Consider the following 20,130-nt stretch of genomic DNA (forward strand, 5'->3'; position numbering starts at 1 on the left):
GCTCCCGCCGCCCCGCCCCGCCCCCAGCAGGGGAGGCTGCGCCGGCCACGCCCCCCGGGCGGGCGAAGGTGGAACGCGGCCGCGGCGCCATCGCTACCGAGGCAAAGGCGGAAGGGATGGGGTACTTCCGTCTCACTACGTGTCATGGCGTCGCTCCGCGGCGGGTGACAGACACGTGGCCGCCCTGAGCCTGTTACTGTCGCTGCGCGACTCAGAACAGTTGCCTCTATCCCTAAGCCTCCCTTCTCGGGGCCGGGAGGAACAGCCCCCTCCCCTCACCGCCGGGTGCGTGAGAGGGAGCTCGCAGCGACCCGCCCCGTCCTTCTTTGCACAGCCGGACGCGATCGATGCGCTCGGTTGGCCGCGGTTTTCATTGCGATGATGACATCGGCGCTCTGCTCATGCTGCCTGCGCAACGCCGCCATTTGGCGCTCCAGGCGGGGGGTGGGGGTGGGTGAGTCTTCCTTGTGCAGGCGTGCGCCGGCGGGCGAGCTGAAGCAGAATAGAAGTGGCTCCGCTTCCTGTAGTAAGTGAGGGCGGAAGTGGTGCTGCTGCTGCGCGTAGTTGAGGCGGTGGCTCGGAGCGCGAGGCTGAGGCTGCGGCGTTGGGGGGTCTGACCGTTGTGCCCCACCCCCCCCGCGCGGGTGAGGCGGGCTGGGCCCCAGGGCGGGTGGGAGGAGACGCCCTGGCTCGGTGGCAGCCCCCGCGGCCTGCTGTGCCCCAGACTCCGCGCAGCGCCCCGGCCCTCCGTCCCCCCACCGGATCTCAGCTGTGCCAGGGTGCCAGGCCGCTCGCTGGGAGGCCTGTGGGATATGCCAAAGGGGCCACGGGCTTAGGACAACCAAGGAAACCTGTGAGCCTCCCTTAATAAGCAGGGATCCTGGTTTTCTCTGGTTGTTTTGGGTTGTCCTTTTAATCTAGAATTCTGTGATTAAAAGACAGACAAATCCCAAATTCACATTTTTCGTGATTAGAAGAAAGCTCCACTATATATTGTTTTTTCAGGTATCCAGGTGGTAGTCGTATCGGTCTAGAGGAAAGAGCAATTGGGATTCATAGTAGCGATGATATCTTTTATTAGACCAACAAGATTTTTACCCCAAAAATCTCTAATTGCAATCTTTTGGGTGCAAACAACCTTCATCTGGTATTGGAGAAAAGATTGTAAACATTCTGGGTAGAAATGAAAGTTCAAATTCCATAGCGTTTCACAGAGGACTCAATAGATGGAAAGCTATACATTGTTTGGATTGAGATAGTGTTTTGTTTTAATTACCAAAATAGTGGATTTGGGGGTTTATTTGGGATTTTTTAAAATCAGAGAATTATTTATTGTTTAATCGTAGAGAACTAGGATCCCTGTTACGGCAGGCCATGGGGGACACCTGGAGGAAGAACAAATAAAGAGAAAAAAGGGAAAGGAGCAGGGGCGGCAGGTGAATAGAAAGGAGCTGTAAGTGGTGCTGGCAGGATATCTAGCATGGTCCGCCCCAAAGCAGCTGCTTCCCTTCTCATAATCAGCTGTGTGGAGGACAGTGAGGAAGTTGGTGCTGGTTGGAGTGCAAGCTGTGCTTAGTTGAGTTCAGACAAGCATGTGCTCCTTGCACTACCTGCTTAAACAGAGTATGTTTTAACGGCCTATTCTGGCAGTGATTGCTATTTGTCCACTTTGGTTGCCAAGCAATGCCACATTAAGAATGGGGCTCAGAACAGCAGAGCAAGTTCTGTAGAGATTATCTGTATTTACCCAATTGGGACAAAAATGCAGTGAGGCATTTGTTATCAACAGTAACATTTTCCTTTTCTCTCTGCTGCATTCATTGTCTAGAATGATGGGCAATCGGTTCTTTTCTCTGCTTCCTCAGGGATGTGCGGGCAGCAGCTCATGGCTCTGCCACAGGCCCTGGCCCCATTCTGTTGCTGCTCCGCGATCTGCGCCCCCCTTGCCCTGCTCCCAGATACCGCTCACAATTTGCTTGCAGCCCTAGCCCATCCACCTAGCTGAGCGTGGGGTAGAGCCACTTAAGGAGTTTTGGTGAGCTTCTGCAGATGGGGGTTGCTGATCTGGCCCATGACAGCTCAGCAAAACTCCCTAAGTGGTCCTTGGACCCAGATAATTGCCCACCCCTGTCCTAGAGCTAATGAGATAACCCTGGTTATCTTACTGTCGCAATAGGTCTTGTGGGAAAAGTCTCTCACATATTCAATCTATAAAGAGCCTCCTTAAACTAATGTAAGCCTTTTGAGCTACCTTCAGAAGTTGGGTGGGATGGGTTCAGACATCCCTTCTGCTAAAATTTCAGTGAAGGAAGGCAGACTTTCAGGTTCAAAAGGTAGGTTCATGTAGAAGGTACCATAGATAGCAATTAAGTCTAGCAATCCAGAAAGGTATCCATAAGTGTGATGCTAGTTGTATTGGTTAAAGTATTGTTTTACCAGATACAGGTGACAAAAGGCTTTGCTAGGATATGTAAGCACTCATCAAATATCAGACTGCCTTAACTGAAGTTGAACATATTGTGAGCATTCAGCCCTCTGCTGAAGGGAAAGTTTTTGTGAAGCTGAATGGAAGATTACTTGATACTGAGTCTATAAATGGAAGGTAGATAACTGAAGCCTTCCACAGAAGCTGAGTCCCGTGAGCCAATAGTAGGGGCATGTTCCTTTGGGCCTTTCGTGTGCAAATCTGCCATTTCTTCAGTGTGAGCTAAACATATGTAAGGCTGTCAAATAGTGCCCTACAGTCATAAGTTTAGAGATTCAGGAAAGCTTTAGAACATGTTTGTTACACCACTGCTAATGCAGGTGTCTGGTTGAAGCAAATGGTAGCTGACAATCCATCCTGGCATCACTCTGACAGAGCCCTAGAGCTGCTGCGATTTACACAACACTCCCTGTTATATGATAGTAGCTCAGTCTATTGTAACATGAATGTGGAGGAAATAATAGGTCCATTGATTAAGCACAGTAAAATAAATTCAAGTGATGGAGATATGCCTTTGAGTCACTCTCTTGTGATCACCGAGTGCTCTGGCACTTCCACATGCGGCACAACAGAGCCAAATTCAAGGAGGGGCATGAGCGCTCTTTGTGCCCCCTTACCAGCTGGAACACTTGCTGTCAGGGGGGGCATGTGCCCCCTCCCGTACCCTCCCCTACGTGTTGCCTATGTCCTGTAAATTGCAGGGCATGAATCCACAACTGGTGTGCTTCCAGAGTACTCCCAGCTTCCACAGATTCATTGATGTGCAAAGAATGCAGGCTTGGGGTCCAAAACTGCAGGGAAACAGATTTAAAATATCTGAGTACAAGAGAAATGGAGCCCCAAGCTCCCAACGGGCAAACAGAGGCCAAAATGTCTTTCACGTATATCTAATTTTAATATAAATGAGTGTGATGTCATTTTAAACTAAGCCTTGCGACTTCCACCAACTCTAAAAAGTGTTTGCTTGTCAACCCTGGAGGATGAAGTCTTTTGTTTGTCTGTCAAACAGTCATCCCACAACTGTGACCATACACATTTTCTTCATCTATCACATATAGCTATTGTGTCTGCAAGAGAGAGGGATTTGCTTATGGTCCCTTCAGTCCATAGCTGTTCTATTGCTGCAAGCCCTGATTTTGTATTAATTTATTTATGTGGACATCTTTCCCCACAGGCTAGTGGGCTAAATCCTCCAAACAATAATTTGGCAATAACAACTTTTAGTTGCTGTTTGACTTGAGAAAAATATGCACTGTTAACCTCTTGGGAAGAAACTCTACCCCATCTGTTTCCAAGCTCTTGAACCACATAGTCCAGTGTAGGTGTAATGTAATGTCTGTGGTTGGTCTGAGATCTCCAGTTTTTCCTTTTAAAAAACAAAAAAAACCATATAGCTTTTGCAAAGTTGGCCTTCATTAAAAGTTAGTATGCAATATGGCCAGTCTAGGATAATTCGAGGGGAAAGGAAAGCATGTCAGCTGTATCACAGTTACATCAATGTAATGTTTTTCTTTCAGTCTCTAGGTCTGTACTTAATAGCATTGAAGACAACAATTGAAAAAAATGACCCACTGGTTTCATCGCAACCCTTTAAAAGCTACAGCTCCTGTTTCCTTTAATTTCTATGGTGTAGCCACTACTCCAGCTGCAACAAAGATTTGCAAGTGAGTATATTCTAGTCTAATGCTAACTAGTCTTTTCAGAGTTCAGGATATGTCCTGAAAAGTAATGGGTACCTTTTTTTAAGTTTTGAAGAGACTACTGATCTGTAGGTTGGTGAAAGTAAAATACTGATAGCACTGTCAGTATCTCCTTCTAGAGAGCATGTTGCCTAGTCTTGCAAGTCTGATACTGCATGCTGTGATGTTGTAATTAGATGGACCAAAGGGCTTTTTGAGGAGCCACAAGTGTTCTGCTGCAAACGTGTGGCTCGGGAAAGTATTTAAATAAACTTTCCAAACATGATTACAATCTCATCTCAGCTATACAGTCAAGCCTGTTATAGAGTTTTGTCCTACCCTTGCTGGGTGGCCTTGTACAAGTTAATGAGCATCTGTCTTACTTTGCTCAGTGTAATGTGGCTCAGCTTTGCATGTGTTACAAGGCTTAAAGCGTTGTTTTTTAAGTGATTTGAAATTCTTTCTTAAATGGTGCATTGCATAGAGCAGTGGTTGGCAACCTTTAAGCAGCTGTGGGCCAAAACAGCTTGGCTCTGGTCCAGTGTGGGCGAGCTGGCTTTGGTGGCACATCGGTGCCGGGCAGGCTTTCCTTATACCCATGTCAAGGCCAACAGCTGGAAGAGAGCTGTAAACTGCGTCTGCACTGTTTCTGCTTTTCCCTGCTTCCCCCCTCCCCAGCTGCCTCCTGGCTGCAATGTGGGCACAGCTAGAAGATGCCTAGCCCTGCCATGGGTTGGAAGCTGAATCCAGGCTGCAGCTGGGTTGACAGCGAGGTAGAGTAGCGAGAAGGGACAGTGGCATGGGTACAGCTGGAAGCTGCACAGCCCCAAAACAGCTACTCTGCTTGCGTGTTGGGCTGGACAGGTGGAAGTTGTGTTGAGATCAGGGGGAAGTGGAAGCAGGGAGAAGTGGGAACAGCGGGGATACAAGTAGAGGAGCTGTTTCAGGGCCATGCAGCTTCCAGCTGCATCCGCAGCATCTCTGCTTCTCTCAGTGGATAGCTGTTGTTTGGCTTGTGGCCCAAATGGGCCTTAATATGCTTTAAACAAGAAATACCTGTGCCAACATGAATCTTGAGTCCTAAGAAAAAAAAGACTTGTTACAACTAGTCCTTTCCGGAAAAGTTATTCTTCCCTTTGGGAGGGACTTTATCATTATCAATTTAATACCTATGCTTTCTTAGGTGAAGGGAAAAGTGGTATGTGTGGGTTTTTTTAATGATTTTTTTATGGCTATCCTTTTGTGTAGAATTTCTTAAGTTTGTTTGTGTTTTTTGTTTTTTAACAGTGACTTAAGATTATCTAGAATTCGACTCTTGGAGCTGTTTACTGATTTGAGTTGTAATCCAGAAATGATGAAGAGTGCCACTGACCTATACTTCTCACTCTTGCAGGGTAAGACCTTGAAAGGCTACTAATAAATCAGGAGACCATTGCTTAGTAATCTGGAATTTAATGAAACTTCTACAAATTTGTGTTATTTTAATCTTATGTGGAGGCATTATTTGTTCACCAAAAATACAGCATCTTTTAGGTTGGTCTATCCCAACCATCTGTTAAATGATCACCTGGCCTTCTCCAGGTTCTCAGTCAGCATCTTGGCACTGTAAGAGACACAGATAGTCCTTTGTCTCTGTCTTTTTAACCACTTTCTGATGGGGAGAGACATTAATTTTTAATCACTTTGATACCACACTATAGTGAATTACTTCCAGAAAGTCTTGATTCGCATCAATTAGAGAATTTACCAAAGCAAAAGTATAAAATGTATCTAGTCTAATGTGAGACCATAGTTTGTTATATTTAGTTGCAGTAATGTGCTCATCTTTACCAAGGTGCTTATATGCTGCTCATCACCAGCATCTGAGCTATTCAGTGATATGTTATAGCTTATTCATGTTACCTCAAAACTTTTTTTTTAAATCTCAGTAACCTATTCTGAGTTAGCATTTTCCCTCTGTGTCCCTTTTGCTGAAGAGTCAGTCAAGTACAATCCTTGAGCTCTTTGCAGTAGGTAGATTTTAACTTAAAATAACTGTTAGCTGTGCATTTCTAAGCAGTATCAGTCTGGGGACAATTTTTGCAGTGGTGTCATATGGTATATGCTAATCTGTTACCAAAACCTTTTTATCCCACATAAATTTTATAAATATTATGTGAGCCTTTGTTTCCTTGTCTGTTTCCAAGCCACCATTTTCTATGCTGGTTTGAAATACTGTTTTGAAATTATATATAAAAAACAATTTTCCTTTTCCATACAGAGTGCTTTCTCTGTAATGACTTATTTGTTTGTATGCCAATAGCTTTCAGTGTCTCAGCCTGCTCTGAAGTTCAGACCAAATTAACTTTGATTTGACAATTTGTTGATTTTTGTCAGCTTGGAAAGCCCTGAAGTATTCAGTGATTTCATTTTGTAATGTGCCTGAAGGAGTACTTGTTATAGATTATCATCTGTGGCATGTGGCAGTCTGGAGACTAGGCCAGGGGGGGGCAAAATGCGGCCTGGGGGCTGGATGTGGCCCGCCAGGCCACTCTATCCAGCCCGCGGGGCCCCTAAAAATTTAGAAAATTAATATTTATCTGTCCTGGGCTGCCTGTCATGCAGCCCTTGATGGCTTGCCAAAACTCAGTAAAAGGTACTCTGCCCAAAATAATTGCCCCCACTGCTATAGACACCACCACAGAAGTAGTAAAGTAACTGGCCAAGTTGCTGCAGAAAAGGTGGAAGGGAAAGAATGTCTTCAAAGGGTTTCTATACCCAAACACTAAAGTCTTCTCTTCACAAAGGAAGTTTTTCAAATATTTGCCATGATTGTGAAAACCACTGTTGGCAACTTTGGGAACCCTTGTTGTAAGTGCCAAATTGATCAGAGCTTCTCTGTGTTGCTTTGTATGAAAAAAATGCTTAAACTGTGAGCATCCCACTTATAATAGGGCTCCCAAAATTTCTAATATCACCAGATGTGAATTGGAACTAGGCACAGCACAAATCTTTTGCAAAATTCCCCTATGGTGCACAGGGTTTGCAGGGTCAAGCTGGTAATTCAGAACAGGGAGTTTGTTGTTAGGATGGGGGGGGGGTGTTCTATAAATCTTGCCTTCTCCTTCATGAATAAAAGTTTTTTATAGGGCTGTCAATCACTATTGATATGCAAAATTAACGCAAGAATCAATTAACAGGTTCACTTTTCTTAACGCATTAAGTGCACATGTGGTTTTGGACACACACACCCCCACCCCCCCCCCCGCCCCCCCCCCCCACACACACACACTCTGCCAACACGTGTACTTCCAGGCTCTTACAACTTACTCTCCCCGCAGCCTAGGTGTAGGCTCTGGGTGGCTACAGCAGGAAGGCGGAGGGAAGGGGGGCACACCACCCTGCCCCACCCCACACAGCCCCCATTCAGGGCCCTGGGCTGGCCATGTCGGGGGTTCAGGTAAGGTGACATTGGGCCATGGCAGGGCTGCATGGCACCCTTGGGTCATGCGGTTTGGGCTAGGGGCAGGTCGGGACTGCCTGGGAGCTCTGGCATGAGCCGCCTACAGGTCTCTGCACATCCCCAGTCCTGGCCCCCAGGGAGCAGTGGCAACAGTGATCCTGTGCCCCTGCGGAGGCAGCCATAGACAGGATTCCCACCGAGCCACCTCCTGCAGCCCCTGCCCTGTGCATGCCCAGCCCTAGCCCAGTGCTGACAAAACCCAAGCTGAACTGACTCTCCTCCCTATACCACCGGGGCTCCTGCTAGGATGCACACGGAGCTTCAGGACCCACTAGGTCCCAGTGTCAGCCCAGGATGTGTGAGGAGGAGAGTGCTGGCTCCACCTGGCTTGGCAGCAGCAGCTCAGGCTCCGTTGATGCTGGACTGGGGCTACGGGAGATGGCTCTGTGAGAATCCTGCCCCCACCCACTGGCAGCAGCTCCCTCCGCAAGGCCGCAGGTCTGTTGTTGCCACTGCTTCCCTGAGGACCCAGACGGGGGATGTGCAGGGAACTGTGGGCCCAGAGGTGGCTCATGCCAGAGCTCCTAGTCGGTCCCAACCCACCCCGAGCCTGAGCCATGGGGTCTGTGTGTGCCAGGCAGCCCCGCTGCAGCCCAATGCTACCTTCCCCGAACCCCAGTGCTGCCAGGTCAGCTGCATGGCGCCCTGGATTGGTGTTGTGTGGGGTTTGTAGGTGGGTATGGGCACCCCCCACCCCTCACTGTCTTCCTGCTGCAGCTGCCTGGAGCCCGTGTCCCACCAGACCTGTTGAGCAAGTAAGCAAGGAAGTTCAGGCCAGGTTGGAACAGCTACCTGCAGCCCAGGCTGCCCATGGCCACTGCTCCTGGGACAAAAGCGGGGTGAGCCCACCGCTGCTGGGGCTGTGCTCAGGTGGAGGGCATGCTCAGGGCAGCTCCATAGAGACCCCACTCAAATTAGGCATCCTGCCAGGGCGTGCGGGGGTCTCTCCTCCCCAAGCTCCAGACCCCCCTGTGGGGAACCCCTCTCCCCAGATTCCAAACCCAGCACACACATCCACAGCCCCCCACAACTTCACAAATTCACACCTACCCCCCAACCGTACAAAGTACCTGCATAATTGTGCATAATTTTTAGTTTTTCTGCCCTTAATTTTCAGTCATTAGGTGTGCAATTAAAATCACGATTAATTGCAACTATCTTTTTAATCGCACAAGTAATCATTATTACATTTTTTAATTGTTTGACAGCCCTGGGTTTTTATGAAGAATGCAAATGAGACCATCTTTTTCTATTCTACCTGTCTGTATCTCTTCATCATTCCCCATTCCCTTCATATCCTATTGGTTCTGTTTTCTCATTTTTAAATTGCCTGTGGCATGTTTTTATTTTAACAGGTTTTATCATTTCGGTGGATAATTCTTCTCAAGAGAGCAAGTTACGATATATTCAGAATTTTAAGTGGACAGACACATTACAAGGGCAAGTCCCAAGGTACGTGTGTTTTCACAGTTACAATATATATAGCCGTTTTATAGTATAGATACATCACTTTAAAAATACATAGTAGAGTAGACAAATGTAGCACAGTGCTGTGACCACTCAATATTTCCAAGGGATTCATTTGTTTTAAAATGATATAATTAGTTCCAAGTATATTGACAGTTTTCTTCTATTTAAAGTTGGAGACCGATTTTAAATAGTGCAGGAAGTAACTATGCAGAATACATATGCAATAAGAATTAGCTATTTCAGATTTTTAAAATGGTTAAACTATTAAATCAGAAACTTAAATATCAAGGTGGTTGCTCTTATACCTCCTGGGGCAAACCCCTCACTCTTCTTTTGCACATTTTGTCATCTAAATCAAGGTCTTCTGGTAAAAGTTAATGATTTTCCCTCTGTTCTGTAGCACACTCTTGGAAACTATAAATAGAAAACCAGACTGTAATAGAAAACAATGGAAATACATGGGGGGGGGGGCAGGACCATTCCAGGAAAAAGATAAGATTTTAACTTCTTTGAAAACTTTTCTGTATACATATGCCATTTTGTCATAATTACGTAACAGGTTGCAGTAGAAAGCATTTTGGTGCGGTGTATCTGCTAAATTAACAGGGGCAAACCTGTCACTTTTTCTTAGTTTTAACTAGCTATTTCAGACATAGGCTTTCCATGAAATGCCATTTAAAATAGATGGTGAAATATGTGTCATATCTGTATCTTAATTCCTACTTTTTGTTTTTCTGTTTAAAATAAAAACTTGGCTAAGCTTTCAGAAAGACTCGCCTGAAGGGCACATCTTTTAATGTGGGATTTGTTCACATGAGCTTTTGGAGGGAATAAGTAAATGATTAAATCTTCTTGAGACAGTTCAAGGCACAGAAAAGTTAGGAACTCCAATGATGAATGCAGTGATTGTTACATTACCTAACTACACATGACCAAACATGTATGAACAGATTTGAAATCATGAAATTGCTTGTGTTTTGTTTTTCCTTCAGTGCCCAGCAGGATGCAGTATTTGAGTTGGCTTCCATGGGATTCAATGTGGCTCTGTGGTACACAAAATACTCATCGAGACTGGCAGGAAAAGAAGAGTAAGTGTTTTCTGGTTTTGTCAGTAGTGATGCCATGTCAACAAAAAACTTCATCCACTTTTGAGTTCTGGTTGCTCTAATTCAGGGTTGTCAGACTGGTATGGCCCCCAGGCCAGATCCAGAGCCTGATGCTCTTCCCAAGCTAGATCCAGACCCACTCTGGTGGTAGGTTGAGCAGTGGCAGCAAGGTGAACAGCATCAGGGAGCAATAGGAGTTAACACAGCTGTTGCTTGTCCCTGTCATGAACTGTATTCCCAACGGTGCTGCATACCCCAGATTCTGGCAATGCACCCCACTACTAAATGTCCAGGTTCTCTTGGGTCACTGCAGGCAGGTTACACAGCTCTGTGGCTTGTATGTTTAACAGCCCTGCTCTACTGCATATCCTGCCACCACAAGTGTTAATTGAGAACATCAGTTAAGGCAGCCTTTGTTCACATGCTTTTATCAAGAGTGTACTGTTCTGGCTCTTGGCCTCTACGGTGTGTGCACAAATTCCTCTGTGTTGTACTTGGATAGACAACTTGACCTTCGGTCACAGCTGGATTAATTAGTGAAATCTAAACTATATTTTCATGCTGGAAGGTACACGTTACTATAGCAGAATAGCCTTAGTAGAGGTAAGGCACTAACACTAAGAATAATGAGCAAATAAAACTACTATAAGAATGGAATCCGAACTTCTTTGGCTTTTACATCTGATCTAACTGAACAATGTAAGGTGGTTGAGAAGTTTTGGTAAGGTTATGAGTTCATTGGTACAAAACAAATATTAGGTGAATTGTATTTAATAATTATTTTTTTAATCTTTCAGTATAAATGAAGATGAAGCAAAAGATGTTCACAGGAGCCTGAAGATAGCAGCTGGGATTTTTAAACACCTAAAGGTAGAGAACATATCTTTTAATTTTGTTCTGCAAAATGTCTCTGGACAGAGGTGTTGTTTACATCTTGCTGTGTGTAATGTCACCATGTGACAAGTAATATTTTTTAAGGCTTTGCTTTTTGTTATGCAGAAGTAGGCTGCATGCAATAAATAATGATATTGGATTCTTTTGAATACCACAGAAAATAACTTACTTGAGCAGTCATTTTTGTGGTTGGATTCTTCTTAATTGTAAAGGTGGGGGAAAAAGCCAATGGCAATAGTCCCTGTGTTCGTAAGTGTCTTTGTAACAGTCTTCATCACTATGATTCCGTCAGACATTGTACCCACTTAGTACAGTATATCCCATTCAAGCTCATAATCTTAGGACTGAAAGAAGGTTCTACATTTATTCCATCTTAATGTAATGTAAAGTGTAATGCTCACTGAGTATAGAATAACCCATGCCAGGATATAGACATGCATACTTTGGAGGGGCATGTTCAAAAGGACAGCAGCCCTTAATGTTCTAACTGTGCGTGGACAAGCCAGGAATGATACAAACGAAGCAAAATCTCTCCATCTTTAATGTATTAAAAGTTGGAACTTTTAACAGTTGGACCAGTGTTAAAAGTTGGAACGATTTTGCTATGGTTGTATCGTTCCCAGCTTGTCCACACTAACGATTAGAATGAGGCAGCTGCTGATCTTTTAAAATGGCTCCAAATGTACGTGTGTCCATACCTGCAGTTGCTGTTCATTCCCTGGTTACAGTTATTTGTGCCCTGAGCTCAAGGGGTTAATTGATTTAACCAGTATACAGAGAATTGATGTTTTGTTATAATGTGAACAGTAGGCCGAACATTTGCTGTGCTTTATTTTGTGCAGTTGTGAATTATGCTTTTTTCTGATATGCACATAAGTGGAGCTTACTAACTTACAGTCTGAAAAAAACCTCACTTTAAACTTAATACTGAAGTGCTTTATTTGAACTAACCCTAAAAATGATTTTCTGCTATGTAGGAAAGTCATATTCCCAAAGTGATCACTCCTGTAGAGAAGGGGAGAGATCTAGAAGCTCGACTTATAGACTCCTACATCATTCAGTGCCAAGCTGAAGCCCAGGAAGGTATTGCAAAATGTGCATGTTTATAAGCGGAATATTTGTGTGTGCAGTTCTGTAGTGCAGTAGTTCTCAACCTTTTTAGATTTGAGGCACCTCTCCATTTCAAAAACTAATTTATTACAGTGCTTACCTCCTTGCAGAGGGGCCAGGAATTGGAGGTGGGAAAACAGTCAGGCAGCAAGAACCTGACCTTGCCTTTATCTGCTTACCTTGTCATATCTGGAGCATGAGCTTGCCCTTATTGGCTTATCTCCTCTCACATCCTGCAGCACCCTTCAAAAGATCTCATGGCAGCCCAAGGTGTCCCAGCATCTTGGCTGAGAATCACTACTCCAGGGGTTCCTGATGTCTCCTGGATAGTGACAGCCAACATTCTTCTGAAGTTCTTTGGGGAGTCAAGTTATTTGTAGCCAGAACTGAAATCTTCACTATCTTAAGGTGCCAGAAAATCATTCCAAATATTTATCAGTTTTGAAAAAGTTCTTAAGGAAATTTATCTTCTCCAGTAATTGTTTAACATAGTTTGAAAACAAGAAAGTATGCTAGAGATCCAGGGGTGTAGGTTGTAGCCATGTTGGTCTAAGGACATAGGCAGACAAGGTTCCTTGGGTGAATTTGATATCTTTTATTAGACCAACCCAAATAGTTGGAGAATATTTATTAAGCAAGCTTTCGGATTCGAAAACCCTTCGTCAGGCTAAGGAAGTTTCAGCAGTTGGTGTGTGCTCTTCCTGGATGGAATAAAAAGTAAACAAGCCAGGGGCTGGGCTGGGGAGTCAATTGCCAGGCAGATTATAATCCAAATACTTTAAAGTAAGTGGAAAAATATGCCACCAACATTATTGAGTGCTGATTTACAGCTACTTATTATGTCTTAATTTTATCATAATTTGTCACTTGTTGGAGCCCAGTAGTACTCTTGTTTATAGTATTCAAATTAACTGAATTGGAAGTTTTAGCTGATAAACCCCTAATTATGTTTGATAAGACTTTCTACAATTAAATTTTATTTATTTATTTTTTTTTTAGTGACAATTGCCCGAGCTATTGAATTGAAACACAATCCTGGTCTAATAGCTGCTCTTGCCTATGAAACATCCAATTTTTACCAAAAAGCTGGTAAGATAATTATAATTTGATGTCCTTAGTGACTTAGTAGCTTGTATGCTGTATAGAAAGACTGCATTAGCAGTGCACCTGTGCTTCCATTTAACAATAGAAAGTAAAAAAAAAAGTGTGTTAAACAGTCAAGTCCCAACTGATGGTTCAGGTGTCTAATTCACAATTTAACATTTATAGTGGACATGTCTAATAATAAGAGGCCTCCTAGCCATGTGGGAGGGTCTATTCCCTGGGTGTTAAGTAGTGGACAAAATGGGGTGAAAGTCAAGGAAATGTCTCCAATTGTTCAACATTGACTTCTTAAAGTCAGTGAAAGGTGACATGAAGACTTCCTCAGCCATCCTTGGCAAGAGGGGTGATTAGTAGGGCTGTGCAAAATGGCACCGGTCCATTTTGACTTGAGTTTCGAGGTTTCGATGGAACAGTGTTTTGTTTCAAATTTCATTTAGATTCGAAATTGCTGTTCTGTTTTGCTTCGTTGAAACAGTGATGCTATTTTGACATTTTGCCCATTCGCTATAATGGGGAAGCTTGAAATAGTCTCTCATCTGGTAGGCAGATTGGGAGCCCGCAACCCTGGGAGGGCTGCGGGGGCTGTGCCAGTCCTCTCAGGGCTGTGGCTCCCCGATCTGCCTGCCAGATGAGGGAGGGAAGCTGGGTGCTGCCACCTGGGACAGGGGAGCTGGGGAAGGGAACTGAGCCCAATTGCTCGGTTCCCCTCCCCAGTGCTACGATTGGGCTGGAGAAAGGAACTCGTAGCTGGGCTGAGTTCCTTTCCCCAGCCCGATTGTAGTGCTGGGGAGGGGAATTGAGCCTGGGCCCAGGCTGTGATTGGCTTCCCGCAGCCTGGCCACGGGAGGTGGGGAGAGCCAGGGCTGCACTCCTGGCTAAGCCACATGGGGCTGCGGAGCCACTGGGGGCACAGCCCTGGTTCTTCTCTGTCTCCCACCACCTGGCTGCTTTGAAATGTTTCCTAACTTTCAAAACATTTTGACTAGCTTCATTTTGTTTCAAGGTGTTTTAAAGGCCTTCGTTTTAATGTGATTTCGCTGTTTCGAGCTCGAAATGAGTTGAAACAGTGTCGAATCGAAATAGCCAGCAAAATTTTGCACAGCCCTAGCAATTAGATGTACTATAAGTTCTAAGGCAGGCTGGGGATTATATATATGTTGCTTAGATTTGGTAAACTGGTTTGAGGACCTTCTGAGTTAGACAAGAATATTGGTTAACTGTGTGAGATATTAGTGTTGTAATGCAAGTAGAGCTTATAAAATGTTTCTTGACATTAAGACTCAGAACAAAATGTAAAATAAACATTTGCAGGCAAGGTTCTTTGGGTACGCCAGCAACCAAATAAACCTTTAGACTGTTGAGCAAAATTATTCCTTTGTCTCATAGACATCAGCGTGTATAGAGAAGGGGTGTCAAACTTTTCTAGGGCCCTGGAATAGTTCTGGACTGAGGGATTCCTCATTGGCCAGATCCAGCCTTGGGTATTGTGGGAGGCACTGTGGCCACTGCAGCAGGTCTGAAGGTGGCAAGAAATCTGGAGGGATTTGGGAGCTGTAGTGGTGAGCCAAGTTTGCCACCAACAGCAGTGGGCAGCAGGGTCAAAGGGCCCTAACTTCCTGGCAAGCCAAGCACCCACATCTTCCACATAGTGAGGCTCTGCAGTCTGGATTCAGTCCATGGACTGTATATTTGACACCTCCAGTGGAGAGGGAAGAGGTGCACAGCTGCATTAATTAATCAGAAATGTAGGTGTTCAAGACAGTGTTATGTCCGTTAATGTGGTTTCCTGTAGGAACTACAGGAATAATTGCTGCACCTTAACTATATTTTGCATACTGTTGATTGCTCGAAGATCACCACTGTGTTTAAAGGGTTTTTTATGATTTGGAGATTTCTATAATTCTAGATCAGACATTATCTAGCTTGGATGTAACATACACGGGTAAATGGAGGAAGTACTTACAGTTGAAGACCTGTTTCTATCTGGCCTATGTGAGTACTTTGTTTGTGTCCAGTCTATGAATGTTTCAGTATTTAAAAGTTAGACAGGAAAAGGGATTCAAGCATTGCTTTTTCATTGTCACCTCAGTGTGAGAGGATAATTGGAATTCCTATAGCTTGTGTAAAATGTTTACTGTTTTAGAGCAAGATGGGATCCCTACTCTCTAGAATTTGGGAAGATTCCTTGCTTCTATAAATGAGCCAAGGTGGTCTGAGCATAACACTAGTCTTTCATTCTGTGCACTGAATCTCAGTCTGTTTTTAGATGCAATTAAGAGTTGAAGTCCTGATGAGACGGCCGCTAATGATATTGGGTCCCACAGACAACCCCTGTGTCTTTTAGCAGCAGGTGCATTTAAAAAAGATTAGAACCTTTTTTCATTTCCTAACTGCTGATGGCAGCTCACTTTGAGGATGGAAGGGCCTGTAACTCTAACTAAACATGACAGCACTGTACTTTATTCCATCATTGGTTTAGTTCATGCAATAAAAACAAAGAGTACTAATCTCACCTGGTTGCTAATAAGACAAGAAACATTTAGCTATAGGCTCAACAAGGAGAAAGTTAGGATCAAGTTAGTTTTGTACCATATCTTAGAAAAACTAGAATATAAACTCTGACAAAACCAGAAGCAGCAGTTTAATTTCTCAGACCAACAAGAAATGTATGTTGACTCATGAAAACATTTCTGTTCACATTGGGTTTAGGATATAATTTAAATATTGTATTTCTTTACAAACGTTATGCCCCAAAAAGAACTCTAATCAGACATGAGGGTAAGGGAGACTAATGGGAATATGCTGAAAAGTTGCTTAAACTTTGCCATAACCATTCAGAGAAACCATTTTAATTGAAGGTTGATCATAGATTTAAAATCTCCTCAGCGTTTTTCATACGTGACTTTAATCACAAAAACTGAGCTGAGTTTATTCCCACCTTCCCTGCTGAAGAGACATGCTCTTTTTCTTCAGTACAAGTGCTGCTGTGTATATTAATTCCTTGCACCACATCCTGCTGGCTGACTCTGTGCAAGTGATGACAACCCAAAAAGTGGATGCAATGACCCACGTCTAAAAAGAAAAAAAAACCCCAGAAAAAATAGTTGGACGACAGGAAGATGCCTACTGATGCCAATACAAATATTCTTTCCCATCAGGCATATTGCTATCATGGTCAAACACTGCTGGCCAGTGATAAATGTGGAGAAGCCATCAGATCTCTGCAGGAATCAGAAAAATGTAAGTATGGTTCTTAAAACCCTCCTGGAACATCTCTCGTTCTACCTGAAGGCCCTATGGTTTTTGTAATTCAGAGCAGTTTACAAGGCTATCCATTTATTTAAGTGTTAGAGCTAAATAAACGCACACTGATTACATCAGAATAGGCATGGTCTGTATAAGAGCTTTCAAAAATCCTTAGTCCCCAATGTTTGTGGTCTGTAAACTTCTATAATATAAAGAAGTGCTTACTGAAATAGATATTTTTCTCTTGTTATCAACTTAATATCTCCCTAAGAGAGGGCTATAGCCTGTCCCTACAAAGAAGAAGGATGGATACATTTATTGCAGGGTCACAGCAGACAGAAGTTAAAAAGTGAAAAACAAATTGACTCGATCTGTAACAGGGAGCCAGAGGCTCCTGTTACTTTAAGGGGAGAAATTGCAATAGCTGAGGCCCACTGGCAGAAGCAGGTATGTCTCCATGTGAGGGAAGGCAGCTGAATCTGGGCTAGCTGCAGGGAAATAGGTAGCTAGACTTGTTGGCACTAGATTTATGACCCAGATACCTTGTTCCGGGCTGACCCAAACCCTCAGACTGGCCATGACCTCTCCTTTCGATAATAGATAAATTTTATTGATGCACAGTGATAGCAGATAAGAATAATCCAAACAATTCTATATATTTTTCTAGTCCTAGAGCTCCACAGAGTTAAGGTACATCTGGCCAGTACCCAAGCTTCAGGCTGAGGTTCTGTCTTGAATGTCAGATGTCAGCACGATCCTGGAGGTCGGAGGCCAAGGTCCCCCTCCTCCCCCGCAGTTTGTATGGGTGAGACAGGCTGGTGGTATACCCTCTATCCATGGTTGCCTTGGGTTTCTCTCTCAGGAACCCTTTGCTACTCTGAAATCCCTCCCTTTGTATCTTTTTCCCTCTGTGATAATGCCTCTTCTTTTGGACCTTGCTGATTGGTCTCTCTGTGGTTGTCATACTGTTCATATTCTGTGCTGTCAACTTATTTGTTTGTTTCACAAACTCATCACATGAGCACATCCTAATTTGGGCTTTACCAGTCGTCGTCTTTTAATTTGGTCTGTTCTCCAAACCAGAAATCTCAAGGGTGCTGCAGTTTGGCGTTGTAACTTGGTGCCGCCTTGTCTCACGTTATGGAACAGTGAGATACATTCCTTTAATTTCCCAGCCTGTGTGTCTGTTTGCTGCTTGTCTGCATCAAACACAGCCCACCTTGAAGAAACTTTGTCACAGACAGGCTTTTTAGAAATTGATTAACCCTTACTGTTGCCCTGGACCATTATTCTAATGCATATCTATTTTACCTATAAGCCAGTTCCCAAAATCAAACCTCTAACTATCATTTTCTAGCCATCAAGACCCATAGGCTGCAAGTGCCTATTGCGTGGCTAGCTGCCTACTAATAGGACAATAGGGCAAAGCCCTGGGTAAGCAGCGAGAGAACTACTGCATCTTAGCCAGAGAAGCAGCAGTAGGCTGCTCTGAAGGCTGAGGAGATGCACCTGTGGCTGGTCAAGAGAACACCTGATCAGAAGGGGAGGAGCCCAGGGGATATAAGCCTGGGTTTCTGAGGCAGATGGACAAGTACAGCACTGAATTCGTTGGGGAGAAGATCTCCTGCTAGTTCAGGTATTCAGGGAATGGAAGCTGTAAGCCAGATCAGATACTCCTAGGGGCTATGAGAGCCAGTGTGTGGGGAGCACATATCAGTGCACCCTCATATCCACACACCATAAGCAGAGCAGTAGTTGTAATCTTACTCTGAACTTCTTTTAATTCTGTGGTTCCATATAACATACTACTGTTCTTCTTGTATTCGTCTTTGTGGTGGTATAATATACTTCTCTGTCCTCCCAGGTCTTATAGCTACCTTTTTTTGCTGCCTGTAACCAGATTTTGTCCAACTTTCTAGGTTGGAGTAGTCATCCTGGAACCAGTTTAACTTGCTTCTACAAATGGTTATTTTAGTATGTTGGGATAGAATCCTAGCTAGGATACTCCCCCTCTCATATTTAAGCAGGGCAGAACAGTAGTGACCAGCTTTAACTGATAACTTTCATTGCTTTCTTCTGCAGTCTTTACCAAAGCTGAAGCATTATGCAAAGAATATGGGGAAACCAAAGGGCCTGGGACTACTGCCAAACCTTCTGGACATCTATTCTTTAGGAAACTAGGAACTTTGGTTAAGAACACCCTAGAAAAATGTCAGCGAGAGAATGGATTCATGTAAGTATATACTTCTTTTGGCGCATTGCTTTGCATGATCTTTAGACCCCTCCTTTGTTGTTATTTTAGGACTAGAGCATATATTTTTCTAATGCAACTCTGCAATCCAGTGAGGAGTAGCATGTGGCTCAGAGTGTTCACAGTTCCTTCCCTAGAACCAAATGAGTCTCTGCTATAGCAGATTACTCCTCCCTCCTTGTTCTTAAGTTAAACCGCCTTAACTGATATGCTGGAAAGGATGAAGTCCAAATTCCACTTCCTTCCCCTGACGACCCTCTTCCTGCCCTCCTGCACTGAAGCAGTGGTCCTGCGGAGGATGTGCTCTACCCCACTTCCCTAAACCTTGATATGAATTCTGTGAAACCTGCCAGGCATAAAATAAGAGCTTGGACACACAAAACATGCTGTGTTATTAGCATTTACAGTGGGACACCTGTGTATCTGTGTGTATGAGGATTAAAGGTAAATACAGCACTTACTCTGTTGCATGTGTCCACAGCTAGCTTGTGATAGCTGTTTTCTATAGGCTAACAGACTATTACCCACCCCCTGTTAACTTCTGCTATAAGCAGCAGTTGTACGTCTCTCTGCTCTCCATCTAGTGTCCAATACACTAGTGTAAATGTGTGTCATTACACAGCTAAATTCCCAGGGGATGCCAGATAACGGAGCTTTTGCTGTGTTTTTGAGTCTAGAATTGCTATTCCCCCCCCCCCCCCTTATTGTATAAAAGGCACATGCAACAGGGAAATTAACTAAACATCAAATGCTGTCTGATGCACATGAAAATAATTTTTCCTACTCTCCTTCTGTTATAGTAATCATGGTTTTTAACAATAGCACGTACAAAAATTAACACTAGCTCATGTCTCTTTAAAAAAGTAATTTGTCACATGGCCAACATCTGTTCCATGAACGTTCATGCCATGATGACGTTATAGCGGTTTGATGAGCATTGGGTAAGGAACCAGTCCTCTGATCTATCTGGGCTTTTGTCACTATAGTATGTACTGACATCACCTTTTGTCAGAGGCATTAGTAGCTCTGATTTTCATTTTTATTTTAATTGCCTTTAAACAGAAGTAGCATTTGTCTCTTCCCACTAAAACAAAGGGGGGAAAACCCTCTTAAAGTGATAGGGGCCACAGTAGCAAATGGGCGAGAGTACAAATGGGAATTTGCCTCTGGTCTTGTGACTCCTCTGGGAAACCGGCTAAACTGAATATTGTTCGGTGTTCAGTTCTTTAAATCATATGGGTCTAGTACAGTGATAATAGTAGGATGCCTTTGTAAGTAGGGAA

The 20,130-nt window shown here is 43.9% G+C and overlaps 2 protein-coding genes across 6 annotated transcripts in view; one reads left to right on the forward strand and one right to left on the reverse strand.

The window, feature by feature from the left end:
* The window catches only part of AIDA (axin interactor, dorsalization associated), a 53,627-nt gene extending 53,147 nt beyond the window's left edge, over nt 1-480 (reverse strand). For both annotated transcript variants that reach the window (XM_025210636.1, XM_006029186.3), the window contains exon 1: nt 280-480. In XM_025210636.1, coding sequence (XP_025066421.1) covers nt 280-425 — 146 coding nt within the window. In that variant the 5' untranslated portion in view covers nt 426-480. The remainder of the gene's footprint in view (nt 1-279) is intronic.
* Nucleotides 23-20,130, forward strand: part of BROX (BRO1 domain and CAAX motif containing) — a 25,268-nt gene continuing 5,160 nt past the window's right edge. The window contains exons 1-11 of one of the 4 annotated variants that reach the window (XM_006029182.3): nt 23-285; nt 4,003-4,149; nt 5,452-5,558; nt 9,022-9,118; nt 10,129-10,224; nt 11,040-11,112; nt 12,114-12,219; nt 13,246-13,335; nt 15,257-15,342; nt 16,509-16,590; nt 18,679-18,829. In XM_006029182.3, the coding sequence (XP_006029244.1) occupies nt 4,049-4,149; nt 5,452-5,558; nt 9,022-9,118; nt 10,129-10,224; nt 11,040-11,112; nt 12,114-12,219; nt 13,246-13,335; nt 15,257-15,342; nt 16,509-16,590; nt 18,679-18,829 (989 nt within the window). In that variant the 5' untranslated portion in view covers nt 23-285; nt 4,003-4,048. Of the gene's footprint in view, nt 286-406; nt 645-4,002; nt 4,150-5,451; nt 5,559-9,021; nt 9,119-10,128; nt 10,225-11,039; nt 11,113-12,113; nt 12,220-13,245; nt 13,336-15,256; nt 15,343-16,508; nt 16,591-18,678; nt 18,830-20,130 lie in introns of those variants that run through there. The other 3 variants (XM_025210634.1, XM_006029184.3, XM_006029183.3) reach the window with 3 other exon arrangements.

This window comes from Alligator sinensis, unplaced genomic scaffold, assembly GCF_000455745.1.
Source record: "Alligator sinensis unplaced genomic scaffold, ASM45574v1 scaffold266_1, whole genome shotgun sequence".
Classification (NCBI taxonomy): Eukaryota; Metazoa; Chordata; order Crocodylia; family Alligatoridae; genus Alligator; species Alligator sinensis.